This window comes from Leuresthes tenuis, unplaced genomic scaffold (genome assembly GCF_036924035.1).
Source record: "Leuresthes tenuis unplaced genomic scaffold, fLeuTen1.0.hap1 SCAF_24, whole genome shotgun sequence".
NCBI classification, from domain to species: domain Eukaryota; kingdom Metazoa; phylum Chordata; class Actinopteri; order Atheriniformes; family Atherinopsidae; genus Leuresthes; species Leuresthes tenuis.
The window spans coordinates 17171320-17189835 of record NW_027325378.1 but is presented as its reverse complement, the minus strand read 5'-3'; the positions used below and the strand labels follow the sequence as shown (position 1 = coordinate 17189835).

General features: G+C 38.5%; 1 protein-coding gene across 1 annotated transcript in view; it reads right to left on the bottom strand.

The window, feature by feature from the left end:
• Positions 1 to 368: 368 nt before the first annotated feature.
• LOC140284856 (receptor activity-modifying protein 3-like) overlaps positions 369 to 18516 on the bottom strand; it is a 35546-nt gene continuing 17398 nt past the window's right edge. Inside the window, exons 2-4 of the mRNA XM_072378860.1 lie at positions 14241 to 14270; positions 13697 to 13856; positions 369 to 3834 (exon numbers count right to left, since the gene is read on the bottom strand). Of these exons, the coding sequence (XP_072234961.1) occupies positions 3579 to 3834; positions 13697 to 13856; positions 14241 to 14270 (446 nt within the window). The 3' untranslated portion in view covers positions 369 to 3578. The remainder of the gene's footprint in view (positions 3835 to 13696; positions 13857 to 14240; positions 14271 to 18516) is intronic.

Genomic DNA, 18516 nt, shown 5'->3' with positions numbered 1-18516 from the left:
GATGGACAACTCTTTTGCATCTTGGCTCATGCAGTTTGATGATATCTATAAATTCTAGACACGAGATGTTTGAAGTTGATCCACCTCAATTTCAGCTTCACACTTTCACATTTCATCGCCTTATGCTATTTGTAATAGAAATTGTGAAGCTGTAACTTTTTGAAGTAATGTTGCTGAACATGGAAGGAAATCTATATGGCTTTGAAAGTAGAGAGAAACTTAATTTCATGCTCCTATGACACAGCGCAGATTGGATAGGATGTGTCAGCAGCTCCGGGTTTATGTGTCCGTTCTCCTATGGCTCAATGCACATATTTAAGAAGCAGTGTGATAACAGTGAGACACAGCAAAAAAAAAGGACAGCATGCTCAGCTCCGATTTGAGTTTAATTTGGACATTTTCTTCAGTAAATAACTCAAGATGCACATCCTCAACCTAACATGCCCCTTCAACATCTGAAACCAAGAGTGATAACAATTCCTTCTGATATTCATGAACATACAGTCTCACACACTTGATTTTGAAAAAGGAATCTGATAACCAGGTAAAAAGCTGCATTTTTAAACTTTTAATTTCATGGCTTTGAGTTAATGCTGGCAATATAAGAACAGATTTATGGTAGCCTTGAGATCGCTGAAGGTAAAACTTTGTACTGCATGTGCAAGCATCGGTTTCTGTGAAAAGGTGATAATAATCAGAGCTGTGACTGAGAGTCTGTGGCTCTGAGATTAAAGTCATAAATCTATGTGATTCATGTTGTTTTCTTCCGAATATGTAGTTTTGTTTCAGTATCTCTTCAAACTCTGAATGCTGAATGAATGATCATATGGTTATTCTGGATGAAAATCACCAGCATTTCCTCATTACTAACTCAGATGGTGAGGATGTTGACCCAATTCTGCAACTTTAAGGTGGTTAGTGTTTTCTTTTCTTCTTTTTCGTTCACTCCCGCAGGTTAGAACATAGCAGCATCACAATGAAAGCTCAAACGTAGTGATATGGTAACACTTACGCTGTACTATGGTTTTTCGTAGCCAGTATTTACATCGTGTGATGGTACTGTAAACCTTAAACCTGCAATCCTTGTTTTATTTTATTTTGAAACCCTTAATACCCAAACCAATCCTATTAAACAGTAAAGCCAAAAGGTGAAAGAATTGTTGAAAAGGTTGTGTCAGATGATGGTTCTGAAACTCTTGTGTGACATTAAACAACATTAATGCCAACAGTCATACCTTCCATACAAATCTTTCTGGGAATTTAAGAATTGTAAACATGTATTTTGAAGACAGCTACACGCGTTTATGTTATGTTACACCATCATTTTTAAAGCAAAGGAGGCATTTAACAATTTTGGACTGACTTCACAACCTATGAACCTTTATTGTAAAACTGCTATGTTTTGAGCTGTAAATGAATGCAGCTATGGGTTGTTTTGTTTTTTTGTAAAATTGTGTCTATTCACCACTTCAATATTTGATATATTCAAGTTATGTCTCACAACCATATGACTTTAATCATCTGGTTGGTCAAGAGATTTTTTTTCTCTAGATATCATCTCCACCCCATCAGCTCTATAATCCTTTCTTACAATGGCCCATAAAACATTGCTGTATTCTAACACTGTACGCGACCTTACAAACCTAAATGGTGTCATGCAGGCTTGGTTTTAGGCAAATCAATAAATACATTTCAGACATTATACATTAGGTGACTAAAGGCATGCTGCAAAGAAGCCAGACGAGATGCCTCTAAGTGTGCACATCTTGACTGATTTCTGTTCACAAAATAAACGAGCAACCAAATGTTATAAGAGAGACTTGAGGTTTAATCAAAGTACGTTTGTTGAGGAGTTTCAGTTTCCGTAGATTAACAATTTTGATCATTCCATATCCACATGTACACAAGTATTTTTATCAGAGTTGGGGTTTTTTTGTACTTCATCCACACTGAAATACGCAAAACAATTTTAGGTCCCTGAAAACTCCTTCCAGGGTAAAGATATTCTGCTTCACAGGTCCCATTTTGAAACTTTTAAATACCACTGTACATGCAGGCAAGGTATGTTTGGGTGTAAGCTGAAAACAGAGTTGTGTTGCTTTAAAGGAAAATAAAAAGCAGTGTTTGGTTTAGTTTGCCTTGTAGCTGGCTGGAATTAATCAAAGAACAGAACAAGCATGTACGTTAAGTCAAACCTCTTGCTTAAGAAATTAGGTTCAAAGCATCAGTGTGTGTTTCTTTCTGCTCTGACAACACTGGAGAGGCAGCACATATACAGTAGACAGCACAGACAGAGAGCATCACTGTACATTATGAGGTGTCAGTGTCAGTTCATCATTTTTGCCTCTTTGTGAGTATTAACAGTATTTTTACAACAATATCTGATAAGTTCCTACAAAACAGTGGGCTTGGGCCCAGGCAGTCACAAATTAAATTCAAGTCCCATGACCATAGTGTTGCCTTGTCTTTGGGCAGTATATCCTTTCCAGTGGCGAATGTCCATTCAGTAACCCAGTAAGAATAAACTTCATATTCCTTGAAACAGTACAAAGTCCAAATTTGGCTTCCTCACAGACAATATTACAGTGTGATGATAAAAATATTTCAAAACAGCTTCCTCACTGAGTCTTTTTTTTCCCACCAGTATACAAGTCAGTCACTGACTGGTGGGTACTTTGGCCTTCAGCAATGATACAGTGCTCCGACAACAATCCCCAAGCTCCAAAGTCTGGATTCAAGAGCTTCTAGAGACACATACCAGAAATGTCCCGCAGGTCAAATCACCCCAGTATGTGACGGCTTCTCAAACAACATCCTTTGCGCCTCAAAGGAATAGCATTTTGGGAAATAACATTCGGTATCTTGCCCGGAGTTACATAAATCCCAACGCAAGAAGCTACAGTGCAGCCGGCAGCTGCTTAGCTTAGCAGAAAGACTGCAATCACAGTAAAACAGCTAGCATGGCTCTGCCAAGAAGTAAGCATCTCCACTGGCTTTATGAGGCGCTTTAAAACTAATAATAATTAACAGATTTGACTTTTTTGTTTAATCCAAGCAAACAATGTTGTGGTTGTTGTGTAGCTACTAATGCTCCAGAATACTTGTGTGTAAGAAACTGTGTGTGTGTTTTTTTGGAGCATTAGAGGTTGTGGTTGATTACTATCATCATTATTATTATAAAATATTTTCAACTTTTTGATAAAGCCAACTGTTTCCTCTTGTTTCCAGTCATGCTGAGCTAAGTCATCTGGCTGTTAGCTGTTACTCTACATTTACCATATAGACATAAAAGTGGTATTATATATTATACTTCAGAAACTTCTATGTTACATTTGCACGTCAAATCTGTAGCTCCATAGTCATATGTTAAAGATACTTGTTAAACAGTTCAACAGGTTAGGTGACCTTTGAACTGCCGAGCATTACTTTCTACATTTCCAGAAGAGGCTCAGATGGTTAACGGTGCCATTTAGGGGATCGTTCATAAACAGTACTCTGCACTCCTTTGTTGTGTACAGTATTGACTTAGGGAAGAGATCTGGACCCTGAATTCAGTCTTTCTCTTCCGTCTTCGGGACCTAAGCCAAGAGGTCACTCCGCTTGCTGCACCAGACCACCAGCGCAATCATGGCCAAAGTGAGGCAAATCGGGACCAGGATGAGGATGGTGAGCGTGTCGTCTGGCGGGTCGACCCATTCCACCTGCTCCATGGTGCAATTAGAGAAAAAGTGCTTGTGTATGCGGATGATGTAGCTCTCCACCAGCGGATTAGGCCAGTAGCAGTTGACCGCGTTGGACTTATTCTCTGTGCAGAGGGTGAAGAGGTAGTATTCACTGTGGAGACAGACAGGAGGAAAAGATGGGACAAAAGAAAACCTAATTATAGTTTCAGCATACATTTCAAAACACGGGGACAGTTCGTGCTATGAAACTGAAATCATGCAGGGGTGGATGATTTCCTAATGGGACTTAAAGTCATATTAGTTATACTACATGTGGCTCTCTGACGGGCACAAAATCATTTAAAAAACACCACTGCAGTTTAGCTAGTATTAACCCAATCCTCTGAGATTCAGTACATAATCCATCATGTGACCAGGGATATAATGCCATTTACTCTCTGTTTCAGCAGGGTTGCTCAGAGCTGCCTTGGAGCTATCCAACCTCAGAGCTCATCTTTGATGAACACATTCTGCAAGTCCTAATCCGTCTTTCTCCAAACTGAATTCTTTATCCTCAGAGTCCAGTTTGTTTCTTTTTTTTTTCTCATGACATTCAGGAGCTGTTGTTTTCTTACCAGATGAACGGCATATTGAGTAACAGGTCTAGAATTTCCAAATAAAATAGCCATAACTTTCCATCTCTTAGATCGAAGGTATAAAGCTAAGCCAAAGATTCCCAGATATCTTTGAAACTCTCACAGCTGTGAGTTGTCTTGTCATGAGCGACAGCAAAACTGCGAAGAAGTAGTGAAATATTTTAGGGAGTGCACTTTTTCTTCTCGACGTGTATCACTGACAGCAATAACCTGCACAGCAAGATGCTGATATTAACCCCAATTAAGACCTCGCTCTGAATGAGACACGGGCAGAATAATAAAATCAAGCTATAGGTGCAGCATGCCAGTCTCTGCTTCACAAACTGCTGCTTTGCAACATATGCTCTGACCTCCAGAGCTACCAGATCTGCTTCTTATGGGTGAAATTTGAGTTTTTTTAAGAACACCATTGCTTGTTTTTGGCTTGTTTTCAAAGATCAGGTTGTTTGTTTCTTTCACAACACCTGGCAACACCGGCTCCAACGAAACTTAGTAATATATGTAATAAATAAGGAATATTGTCTTTTTTCAGAAGTCGGTAATCAGAATATTGCTGTGTATGGACACATAGCCACTATCAGGTCATAGCTGTCATAATGGCACTTTTGTCTGCATATTATTCTAACAGTGTACGGTGAATTATTGATTATTAGTGAATTATTATTGCTTACTTTTCCACCAGTACAAACTGTTACTTGTTCTGTGTTGGTTGGTCCTACTAGAGCAGGCTCGACACTACACCAGAGGCCAGATGCATAATATTTTGCAGATTCATGACTAAAACTGTGCATAGGCATTATTTCGCCAAATTTATGAAGGTGCGTGTACAGATACAAACCTGATTTCCGCGTTATTAGGCATGATTGGAAGTAGACACTCCCCTAATTTTTCATTTGCATATCAAGACTGTTTATTGTTTTTACAATACATTGGTTTACATTGTATATACATGTAAACAGGCATGATAATGAAAGCAATAGTAAGGAAGAAGCACAGTTTTACTAGGTATGAAATGGAGACACACATCAGTCAGGCAGAGAAAAGGAAATCTGTTTTATTTTGTGGTCTCAGCTCTCTCACAAACAGAACTAGAACTGCTGATGTTAAAGAAATAAAAGGTAACAAAGGATCAACTCTGTAAGTTCAGAGCAAAGTGCCCTGTCTGGAGATGGTCAAGAGGGTGACACGGCCGTACAAATGGATCATGGTACATTTCCTGTTTTCTTAAACAGCCCAGCAGAAGTCTGGGAGACGACCTTGTGCCAGGAAAAATCAGAGCAATCTTCAACTATTTGTTTTCTTTTTGAAAAAGTCTCATTAGCGAGGTCTTCAACAGTCACTATGCATCACACACAGCTGCGCTTTACAAGACCCGCAATTACTGTGAATAAAAGCATATTGGGAAAATTTACAATGTGAGTCAAAATTATTTTTTTAAAAAAGCAAATCACTATCATTCCAAGGAAGAAACTGTTTTGAATGCTTTGCTTATACATCTGGCCCCAATTCTGATTTTCTATAATGATGATGCTGGAGTTTTACGTGGTCCTCTGTCCCACAGCTGGGACATATAATCCCACAACAACTTCTGACAAGAGCGGAGCAGCTCTTTTTTATAATTTCTATCCAAAAATAAGGTCCAGTAACCAGAGGGCATTTCCACACAACTGCAGGAAGGAGGGGAAATGACAATAACCACAACATAATAATGAAACATCTGCTTACAGAATGTTAGTATAAAGGATATATGTTAGTTGGTGTTTTAAATATTGATACATTAATCTGCAAACATAATGAAATTAAGATACTGTGTTTCAAATTTACTGAGAAATTGGCAGTCAGCTAATCTTACTTTGTCCATGACATGAAACACTTTTTAACGACATGAGTCAATCACTTCCTCAGAGGTGAGAATGTAAAACTGTACAAGATTACTTACGTTTTCAACATAACCTAATGATAAAAAAGAAAGTAGCAAAACTCATAAGCATGCTGTGTGAAATCCTTTCGGATCCCATCATTGTTTTATGAGCACCTTTAACAGTGGCAGCCAGTGGTCAAAAATTGACTGTATTTCAGTGGAAAATATCATACTCTTATCACACTATTTTATTAATTTATTCATTGTCAAATTAATTGATCATAAATCATAAATAAATGGGGGTATATTGAATTGTTGCTTTTTGAAGAATAAAATTTTGTCACAAGAAAAATGTATGAAGCTCGTGAAATATCATAAAATTTATTCAAGATTAAATCTCATGTAGAACTGGAAAAGAAAAATTCACTGAAAGAAAAACTCCATGTAAAAATACCCAAACTTTAACTTTACAGCCCCACCTTTTCATATGTGTGAATTTGCAGCATGAGTCCTACAACACATGAATCTCTCTCTCTCTGGGCTCAAGTATCATTTACTGAGACTTGAAATCAGTCATCAGAGAATATAATCAGCTAATTATTGTTAATAGTAATAAATTGCAGCCTGACATGTTGAGCTCCGTCGTTCGAAGCAAATTAAAATGAAGCACATCCTGAAAACATCTTCCACTGTTGACTAATTAAACCTGATTGACTGGAGCTGCAGACAACCTTCAGTGTCTGCTTGATGGTGCTATCATAGAAGCCCTGAGAAGTTTCTGTCAGGCTGCATACAACTCAAGTCAGTCAGGTGTTCGGGCAGACGTGTGCAGATTCGCAAGTCAATCCGAGCCAAAATAATCCCACAAACAGTCGGACAGCCTGATGGGAGGGCTGTGTTGCAAGCAGAAACAAACAGAGATGTGAGTCCTAACAGCCAGTCTCTGACATAAAAGATAACATTGTGATGATTATGTAAAACTCATACACACATAATTACCACACTAACAGAAATCAGAAGCCATTACCAGGAGCAGTGGATCATTATTACATTAACTTCTTTTTAAGACTGTTTCAACCTGCAGCATACACGTTTAAAAAAAGGCTCTGACGTCAAGTTGTATCCATTGTTTAGAATGACCTTTGCTAAAGAGCTGCGAATCAACTGAATCCTGCAGCATGATATACTGTGCGTTTTAATCACTGATAGATAGAGTGCAGTGTATGCAGGTTAAAAAGACAAGCTATCTTAGCTAAGAAAATGTCTCCTTTTCTTGCTATTTATACTCATCAATGGTTATCATTAAAAACGGTACAGCTCTGCAGGTACAGGGAGTCATATCAATGTAGGCTATCAGCTGCAGGTTTTAGATTGTTCAGTGATAATATATGAGCTGATCTTTCGAAGACGCGGTGAATGCCACCGGCTACAACTTGAGAACGAGACAGCAGAGAGAATGTTCGGGGGGTGAGAGAAAGAAGAAATGAGCAGAGAGAAAGAAAGACGTGTGAAAAATGCATGTATCAGAGCCTTCTGGCAGATCAGAGTGCAGCGTGTAAGACTGTGGGGAGTCAAACCCAGTTTGAAGTTATTTTCCAGATGTAATACACAGCAACTGACATGTTTCCACACACAATAATCAGCTGGGGAGAGTGGAAAGAAAAAGTAAAACAACATGGTTTGATCAGATTCCCAGCTGATTCACACCATCTCACCCAGATACATGCATTATATACAGACAGATTTGTGTATTCTGTGAGTGCAATCAGATACTGAGACTGCTTGTAGTTTACTCTCTGTGCCAGTGATTTGAGTCTAATTTGAATACAATGCCATCATGTAGGATTTCACCCTTTACTGTTTTCTACTCCTGCCCTGGGACATTATACTGAAGATGAGATAACGAAGGGTTTATGGATCTGAAAGGTAACTTGTAACATCTGTTTAATAACTGGAGCACACCATGTGTACATGTCTTTTTAGACGCACGTTGTGCTTTAAAGTAGATCTAAATAAGAGGAGTTTTTGCTTTTTTAGTCTCTATTTACTCTTATGTGAATATAAAGAGTTGATTCATAGATGCTGCAATTACTTGGTCCCTTCACAAAGTAGAGAATCATACAATACAACCCAAAGGGCAGAATAAAAAGCGACCATTTCAAGATCTCTGTGTCTATACCTCTGTCTGCAAAATAAACTGACAGGAAAAAAGAATGTGAATTAAAATGAATCCGTCCATTTATAGCAGCGACGGCAGAGCCTCCTGTTTGATTCATCTCATGTCTAAAAGCAGTCCTGTGGCTGCTCGTGCAGGAGTCCTCACAGTCCCTCTCGCACCCATCCATGCATGCACCAGTCTCCTGACAATATTTTTCTCCCCAAATGCTGCTGACAAAACTCTCAAAGCCCATCTCCTGCACTTTGATGAAAAAATAAAGATCCTACAGGTCACAGTAATGGGATACAATCTCAGAAATAAGATTTAGACAGTTTGCATGACCTGTCTGCATATCTTCGGTGCAGGTGGGTAAGACAACGGTTGGTTTGGTAGACATGAATGGATAAAAGACTACATTAGATGTGGATTCACTCAGTTGTGAAGTTCATGGATTTTGTAGGGATCCCGTAATATCTAATTAAGCCTCCAGGCCCCGGAAAAAAAGCTGCAAAATAAGTAGATATGGTTAAGAAGAAACAGGCAGCTAGATGCATCAGGAGTGTTAAATGGTTGGGAGATAAACTAAATAAAGAAAAACAAACAATAACTTCTGAATATATCTGTACAGAAGTACAAAGATAAACTACACAAATGGTGTGACAAATCAAAGCCTAAAGGCAAATACTGTATATAAATAGTTGTATACTTTACTTCTCGAGGAAAAGGAAATGGCTAGAAGCATACAAAACAAAGGTTTTACTGTTATTCTGTTGATACTGTGTTTATTCACAAATAAATATGACAACATTGAACTGAAAACATCAGTTTTGCTGTTATGTGAAAAGAAGGTATGCGATCACAATATGTATTAAAGAAGAATAAAATTTAATTCAAGTCAATACAAAGTTTTTTTTTCCCCCTAATATTACCTAATATTTCTTTTTAGGTTTTGGTCCAATTTTTTGTTTTTTCTTGAATTCTCTTAATCTACTTTTGGAACTTTCAAGCGGCACAGCTGGAATGAGGCCTCATATAAATGGGGAATTCCTTGCTCTTTGGTTCAGCTAAAAAAAAAAACATGTTTGATGACTTTAGAGTGGCATATGGTTCTCACCACTATAGTTCATATGTGCCATTAACACTCCAGAACAACAGCACTTTCCTCTTGTTGCTATGTACACAACATGAAACCTTGCTGCTCTGAAAGCTGTAAACTGTTCAGGCTGGAAAATCAATATGTCTTTTGAAGTAAATGATCCAAGTACATAAATGCATGCACAGCCTCTTGGTGGCCTATCCATAGCCTTTTCTGCACCCCAACAAGCTTGGACCGGCTCATTTCACACAACAACAGTCATACTGGCTGAGTGTTTGGCCATCAGCAATCACTGCAGGGAGCCACGGCTCATTTGTCAAATGGAGGAAGCTCTGCAGGGGTCAATGCTTGTTTAAACATGACTCCTATTGCTCTCCAAGTCTGATCCTTCTCACCAGTTTCTAGTTCCATCTTTTCCTTTTTCAGCAACCTTCTCATCACCTGCATCAATGGTCCTGAGAAAGTCAGTACATTCCACACAAACATATGAACAAAGTTCAAACACAAGTCCCTGGAAAGGTAGCAAGTCTGTGTTTCCCATTCCAGTTTGGAACAAAATAACCAGTTTTGATTAAAAGTTGTTTTATCACAACATCAAGTTTAATTTGTCACACAGATAGATCACTTTTAGGTTAGATGGTTTGTTCCAGCTCTTTTAAAATCCCTCTCAATTCTCCTCAGGTTTGAGAGACTACTAAGCGAAACTAGAACAACAGAGTATGACTAAAATGAGAAAAACAGAGCCCGGACATTACACCACCCATCCTGCACTTCAGGTAGACCAAAACAGAATGTGAAAGAAAAAAAAAACTTGTCTATTTATAGGCTTGATTTACGGCCCTGTTTTATGCAATTTCCTTTAGCTAGCCAGCAAGAAGGAAGGAAGACACGTCTACCTGTACCCCTCCAAGTGAAAGTCTGACTGCTCAGTAAAAACACAAAATCAAACTGCCCATGTCATCTATGTAGAAAGAAAAAGTCTGGGTATTTTTTAGCCTAAGACTGATGCTGGTAGGTTTGCAATCATGAATTTCATTGCAAAACTGACCAGACTCTGCAGGCTTACAACATCAAGCCAACAGTGCAAATTCATCTCTAAAAATAACACCTGCCATGACTGCAAAGTTAACAGTTCTCTTCAGTTCTAGTTTTGTATTTCCCATTGGACATATGTGGTGCCTTTGTAACTTCAATCTGTGAAGTTTTTTAACATTACTTTAGGTATGTAAAGAACAAATCGGTTTTATGTACCAGGATGTCCATTCAGCTGACACATTGGACATTTTAACAACAGAGTCTGAGGGAAGTGGATTCCCTTGCAGCCCACTACAAATACCCTTTTTAAAGGAACTGGAGTTTTTATCACTTCCACATTGGCCTCATTCTTTAGTCTCATATGATACTGCTTGGGTATCACCAGACAATAACTATCAAGAGAATAAACCAGAATAGTTGAGTTTTGGGCCAGAAAACTAAAACAATCACTATGACTTGTAGTGCACCATGTACTTACTTGCTTAGTTGTAGGCTACTTTTCAAGCGGGGTAGTATTGCCTCAAAGTGAACACAACAAATTCTGCACTTACTAAAACTACAGATTGTATCATTTGACCCCCGTTGTCTTGCTAGCTACCAGATATTAGGCTAAGCCTCTGAGTACACATCCAATAATGCGGAGAAGACAACAGTTTAATAAGCTCATACACCAAACAACACCATGACACATAAAGCATGTGTCAAAGCTTGATAGAAATCTGCTGCTATTCACAAGTTTTAGCTTTATTGTTGCTATGGGTGCTTAAAAGTTAACTTCCTACTGGCTGAAAATTGGTCATCTGTCTCTCCCCTAGCACTATATTAGCCAAGATGGCAAATACGGATGATGAAAATGTGCAGTTTTTCACTTTGAGCTCTCACTACCAAGATATTAACAACCCAAAGCATGATCTCTCCTAACCCTAAACGAGTAGTTTGGATTTTTAAGTCCCAACAAAGCTATTGGCTTTTCAATGGCTATTCAAAACTTGGAGAAATGAGTGAAGGTATGCTAACAAGGAACTGGGTTCCAACAACTGCATGTACTGGTGCCATCCATCCCCTTCATTCTACTTATTGGGACTTTGTAGATTATTAAACAGTTTAGTTCAGAGGGTGCTCATAAAGGTTGTATTAGAGGGTATGGATATACGACCTAAAGTTGCAAGGGTTGGGCGACTTGATTGAACTGAACATGGCAGTTGTCTCACTGTAATTGTGTTTCACAGCTCGTCTTCGAAATTTTACCATTCCTAGAATAAAATAAAAATTTAAAATACACAGTTGCTGGAAATCAGCAAATCAAAGCTCTGAGAAAAATAACTTAGCCAATGTATGACCAGAGATATGACGGAGGTGGCTGTTTTTCTCAGGATCCTTTTTGCAATTCAGTGACTCAGATGATGATTCAGACATTCATGTACATATCATTGTGCAAGAAATAGATCTCATCGCTCACTCCCTATGCCTTCTGACTCTGCAGTTGAAGTGAAGGGGAAAAAAGATAAGGATGTGTGGCCAGAGGTGAAGAGAAGGAATGAAATTAAAAAAAAGCTGGATAAAGATAGATATAGATGGGGGTTTTCCCGAAAACAGCTCTGACTTTAGGAGGCAAACCTCTAACTGTTCTCCCACCCACACATGTCTAACCAGCTGCAAGAGGCAGAGATTGATTAGTCTATCAGTCTAAGTGTTTTTCAGAAAATGCCTTCATGGAGGATTGACAGACCCTTAACCAAGTCTTCAAATAAAAAGCACTCAGATAGAAAGACAACATTGCTTAAGAATGAAGAGATAATAAGACGTTCAAAAGCTATTATCATTATGTAGGTGGGTTTTCAGTGTCCAGATGTATTTTGTCTGTCACAGTTTTCCTATACAAAATGACAAATTTGCCCTGTAGTAACTTGTAAAAGCAGTAGAGTTTCCAGATAGCCCATTTTCTAATTCATCATTGTCCAATTAAAGCCGTACTGGACAACAAATGTAGGGAGACGGCTTAATTTTACTCTTAAAATGCCTGTGGCATTTCACACTAAAGAACGCAGAAACTATTTAAAGAGCCAATAAAACAGGCGCAGCTACACAAACAATGTTGTGCTGAAATCTCCTTAAACACATAAAGAGGGAGTAGGAGTATATGCTGCTGTGGATAATCCATTTTGGGACTATACCAAATCCGATTACACAGCAATAAATGCCTCCAAAAGTAATTAAACTGAAGTGATTGTGTCTGTCTCTTGAATCAAGTCTCTGTTATGTGTGGTAAAAATGGGGGCATGGCTATGCAGGTCTCAGCAGGAATACAAATGAATGAGACATTTAAAGAGCACAAATAAATATAGATACTATTATTACTGCACTATTACTATACTATTTCATACTGATGGATTCAGTTCGTGATAAAAAATACATGTCATAGGCATCATACCCACAAAGATGACATAATGTCAGATCTAAGATGAGAATCGTCTATTTAAACCTTTTTTATTCTGTAGCCACAGTCACAAAAAAGAAAATAATCAGGTGAATAATGTTTTCACAGATGCTGCACAGATGTTATGGTTACCTCATGATTCAACAGTGAGGGTTGCACCTTGACTGACCCATGTTTGGGCCTGTCTCAGAAGTGCATAAACAAATGACCAAGTTGACCAATGCTGCAGGTGCAGATGGTGTGAGCCCCAGCATATTATGGTCTGTGGGGAATAGTTATGTGCTCCTCTTCAACAATAACCTGAGTCCTGGAGAGACTGTTACAAATGTAATCAAGTAAATAGGACCCACTGCAGTTTGCTTAGGTTGAAGTTCTAGATTTCATTATCTACCTTCTTCAGCGAGCTTCCTCTTATTTGTACAAAGCAGGCAGTACTGTGAGGATCGTGTTCTTTGATTTCTCCAGTTTAAGACAATACAGCCTACAGTTATGCAAGAGGCTTCAGAAAATGGCACCTGGATTATTGACTACCTGATAAACAGGCCACAGTTTGTGAGGCTGAAGGGTTTGAGTAGGTGTTCAGCAGGAGCATCTAAAGCAACTGTATCCTCGCCATTTTTCTTCCCGATGGACACATCAGACTTTCAGTACAGATCAGAGTCCTGTCATCACCAGAAATGTCACAAAAGTAATGGATCACAAAAGTAATCACTGCAGCCCAAACAACCTTCATCATGAAAGTCATGAGGAGACTGTTATTAGCAATTACCAATCCTCAGATTTGGTCTTACCTGATGAAGTGCGTGAAGTTACACCAGTGTTGTGGATCTATGAGAGCCATGTCCCTTTTGAATACTTCTCCACAGATCTCTACCTCCCACCGCAGACGAGATTCATTGCAGATATTTTTCTGCAAGGGGGGAGGGGGCTCTGTGTTGAAACTGTCAGTGGCTGTCAGAAAGAAGAAGAAGGTGACAAAGCTTTTATATGCTATGTATGCTGCCATGTGTGTGACTTTAGATAAACAGGACAGTTACTGAGAGGGATGACAAATATTGGTGTTCAATGGTGTGTGACTTGTAGTCTTGTTTTATTCATGAGCTGCCTGTTGTGGGAGCTTTGTCTTATCATATTCTATCATAAAGCTTTAAATTAGTCTTGAACTGTCTAAGGTGTTATGGTGTTATGGTGTGTGTTAAGAGTTTAATTTATATCCATTAAGTCTTGGGAATAGTGGAAATGACAATATGCCTCACTTCCACCTTTTTATGTGTCTCTGCTGTATGGTGTTGCTGCTATTACTGTTAATGGATTGATGGATGGACGGATGCTCACCTGATAACCCTCTCATCATCCAGATGTTAACTGTGAAGAAAAAAAATCAAACAATATGTAAGTCAAAGTGTCTTCTGGCCAGGTTACAACAGGATATATATAAGAAGAAAAATACTTTACATCTTTACATACTTTTCATCATCAACCTTTGACCCTCACAGCTTACCCTTTTATTCTCATGGCTCTTATGATAACATTTGTCAGGCTTGCTTGAGATGGACCTTTGGGTCATCTCCTGACTAAATGCTAATGCCGACAGGTGAATTTGCAGAGGAAGAGCCATGATTTTTTTAAATGTCACCAATCAGAGTACTCAGAATACTAGATCTGCATGTGAATGTAATTCACGTGGAGACATTTACTATAAAACCACCTAAAGATACGGCACTGTATCTTTTTTTTTCAATCAATAATCAAATTTCATGTGACCAACAAACCTTCAGAGCATTTTTTTTTTCTTTGGATCAATTCACAACTGGAACAAATATCTAAATAACAGCTATTTGTGTGCTGAAATGTGCTGAGCTATTTTATTTAGGAATGCAACTGGTAAAAACTGCCTTATTTCCTTTCCAGTTTTATGTTGTCACCACGAGATGACATTATGATGCTGATGTTAGGGTCAGGCAGCAGATTATTAGTGACAAATCTGAGAGATGTTCGCAGAAGAGATCAGACTTCAAGAGATTTCTGTAAGGTAGAGAGGAACACCTATGCTCAAAGGTATGTCATTGCACTCTAAGCTTTATAGTGAGGAATTGAATATTTTTATCATGAAGCAGCTGCAAATTCATTGCTTACTACAAAGATAATGAACAGATTTTTTTCAAAACCTATTAGTAACCTATGAACTTATCCCACTTTTGATTATACAGCAGTCAAAGCCTTCACTTACACTTAGATTTAAGTTTAATATAGACTGTAAACTGCATTAAGGATAAAAGAAAGGCATTCTGTTGTATCACTCCATGGGGAGCAACTCAAACTCGAGGTAGAGGGACCGTGTCCTGTCATCAATGATTCATTTTCCTTTACACAGCTGTGCTGTAAAGGTCACTCACGGACTTTTGTTGGCAGAAAACTCTCCGCCGTTGTCTTAATCAACTAGTTCAGCTTTGCAAGAGCTCTATCATGACTGAATGAGACACAAACGTAATAATTTTGAAGAGTTTTCTATTTTTATGCAGCAGAATCAGAGCAGGTAGAAGAGAGTAAGAAACAGGTATCATCTCAATGACATGTCCCAGTACAACCACGGATCCATCTTACAAACTTCTAATCCGATCCTCTCTTTGCTTTTCCCTCCTCTTCTCTGATCTAAAATCCTGTACACAGCAGCTCTGACCCAAGCTAAACATGCCGCTGCACGGGAAACTTTATCTCCCTTTCAAGAGCCAGAAAGCGGAGGATCACTTTGAAGGATGTCCCACGGGGACAAAGATTGTTACCAAGTTACCGTTCTAAATATAGAGATTTCTCTGTTTGACCAGCTAACAGGGATGTTTTTGAGATCAGATTATTAAGCTATGTGTGTTTGTCTAAAACATCCTTTAGAAACAGCTTTTTTATATTAGATTCTGAGTCTGACTTGACATGATTTTGTGTTGCTTAAACCTAAATTTTCAAAAATCTGAGATAAATCCTCTGTATACATATTCAGAGAAGAAAATATGCCCAATATGAAGCTTCATCTTAGTTTAGCACAAGCACTGCAAACCAGGGAGAAACAGCAGGTCTTGCCTTTGTAGTAAAATCTGACCATCTCACTAATGAACACTCTCTTCATCTTGTTTGTTTCATCATTTAAAAAACTGAGATCCAAAAGAGCCACAGCTACTGATCTGATTTAATGCTTATCAAAAGAGCAAATAAACATAGTTACCAAAAGAGGGGAAATGCTTTAATTAGTTTTTGCTTTGTACAGGTTCTATAACTACATTAACCTGTTTTAAACAGAGAATAGAACATAGGATGTGTGACTCCCTATAAGACAGGGGGAAGATGAGCTGCACTGTAATGACTTGAATTAAAAGTTTGTATGGCTTATACAGTCTGTCACTAAAAGTTCAAAACCGTTTTGATTGGCCAAGAAAAATCCTCAATCCAAAGTCTGCAAAGTACCACATGACTGTGGGTCTGAATAAATATCCCAGAATGATAAGTAATGTATGGTCTCATAAATTGAAATCTTCCCCCCAATAGGTGTGAGTCTAATGTGATTCCGACCGTCAGCGTTAACATTCTCATTTACTTCAAGCAAAGTAATTTTCTGAACTCCAGTCATGTACAATTTTAAGAAAATTGAACTGACCCTTACTTGGAGATTCAGTAAAAGCATTATAAGAGCAAGTGCATCTAATCAAGAATCCACAAAAATCAAGATTTCAAAGTTATTTTCGAGCAAAATGAGCCTCTGAGGGTTGCAGCCCAGCATCTCTAAGCTTTAATAGAGAGATTTGAGACAGCTCTGTCCACTGCCTAAGACTATGTCAAATCCATACGCCTGTCTTTTTCAGGAGATTAAACTCTTCCTGCCCTCCTTTCAGAAGGGAATTAGGGGATTGTAACGAGGTACACCAAGACAGAAAATCATTTCTCAAGATTCTCAGAGTCATCAGTGCACAAAGAAAATAAGTCCATTGTGTCCCCTGATCAATAAATTAAATCAAATATCACAGTGATTTATAATGCACTCTAAAATTTGCTGTCTTTGAAAGTTCTCCTCCGCAGACCTCAAAACTTGGCTATCACATCGTCTACAGGTCTCCACTTGTATTTAATTTGTCACGACAGTAAGCTTCATGCAGGCAGATCCAACAATAACATCTGGTGTATTCGATCCAATATAAATATATCTGGAGTACATCAGTTCCTGTGTGGAAAAAACAAAGATCACCTATGTGCCCTTCGACAGAAAACAACTTAATCAAGTACAAGATCTGCGGTAGCTTCCTGCAACATTTTAAAAAGATTAGGATTTACAGGCTACTACAAGTGGTTGCAAAACTTATCCTGCTAAAATGTGCTGTTATTTTATTTTTTTTTCTCTGATTGGCCGACTTCTGGAAGGCAGCTCCCATTGCTTATTACCATTGTAGTTTTCTGTGTCTGGAGTAGCATGAGTTGAGCTCTCATTGCTCGTGTGAACGGTGAATAATCTGGATTACAGAGACTAATATGATATCAATTTACCTAATTCTCTGAAATTCAAAAGAGGCCATATTTAACATGAGCATCCAATATGAATGACAGAAAATTCCAAAAATCCAAAGCAAACAGTTTTGACTCGTTAGAGCAGGAACAGCACAGCTGAACTATGACCATTAAGTGTCCCAGTAAAGCATGACAGCGAGAAATTGGCCAATATAAGAACCCACTTAAATGCAAGAACTGCTTGTATTTGGCTCTTTTCCTGCTATGACAAGCCAAATTATCTGCTGTGAAAAAACTCTGGATTCCAACTTTAATGAATACAAGCAGGAGGAACTGATGAACCTTCTCTTATCATGAGCTAAGCAGAGCTGTGGCGGGGGAGCTTTGAAATGAAATCGGCTCTGCAGAGGAAACAGACATCAGGCAGGCATCAGCTGTGAATGCATGAGAGCAATGACAAATTTTGTCACGTTATAGAGTGATTTATGAGCCTGGTGAATCCCTCTTTTTTTGCTGTGTGACAGATCAAGGTTCTACACACTGATCTAAAACGCAGAGGAGTTACTTTAAGCAACTATTCGTGGCAATATAACTTGTATTTTTTGTGAACTTGGAAGCAATAGAGCTATGTGAGAGTATCACACATCCATTAGCCAGCTTCTGCAGTGTGGAAATACTTTTATATTTATAAAGGGACATTTCACCATTTAAAACAGTTCACACCTCAAAACTTTCACAGCAGGTAACATAAGCTGCTCACTTCAACAGCCCATGTTTCGACGTGTTGTTGCAACCTGGAGCTCAATGTAGGCCGTGATGCTACATGGACATTCTGCAGTAAAGAAAATGTAATGGCATTTAACATCCTGTACTGACTTGCCTGGTGCAGAAACGATGGGGTATAGAAATCCACAAAATAGCTCTCACTGGAACTGCTGTGAAATATTGGAGGTTTGAGCTGTTTTAGATAGCAAAAGGGTAAGAATATGAGTAGCTGTAAGTACTTCTCACAGTCAGGAAAAATAAATAAATAAAACAAGTATCCCCATAACTGACAGTCTGGTTTCAATCTTCTCACCCAAATGACAGAATAGTGCTTGTCTCTATAGCAGCCAGGTGTTCC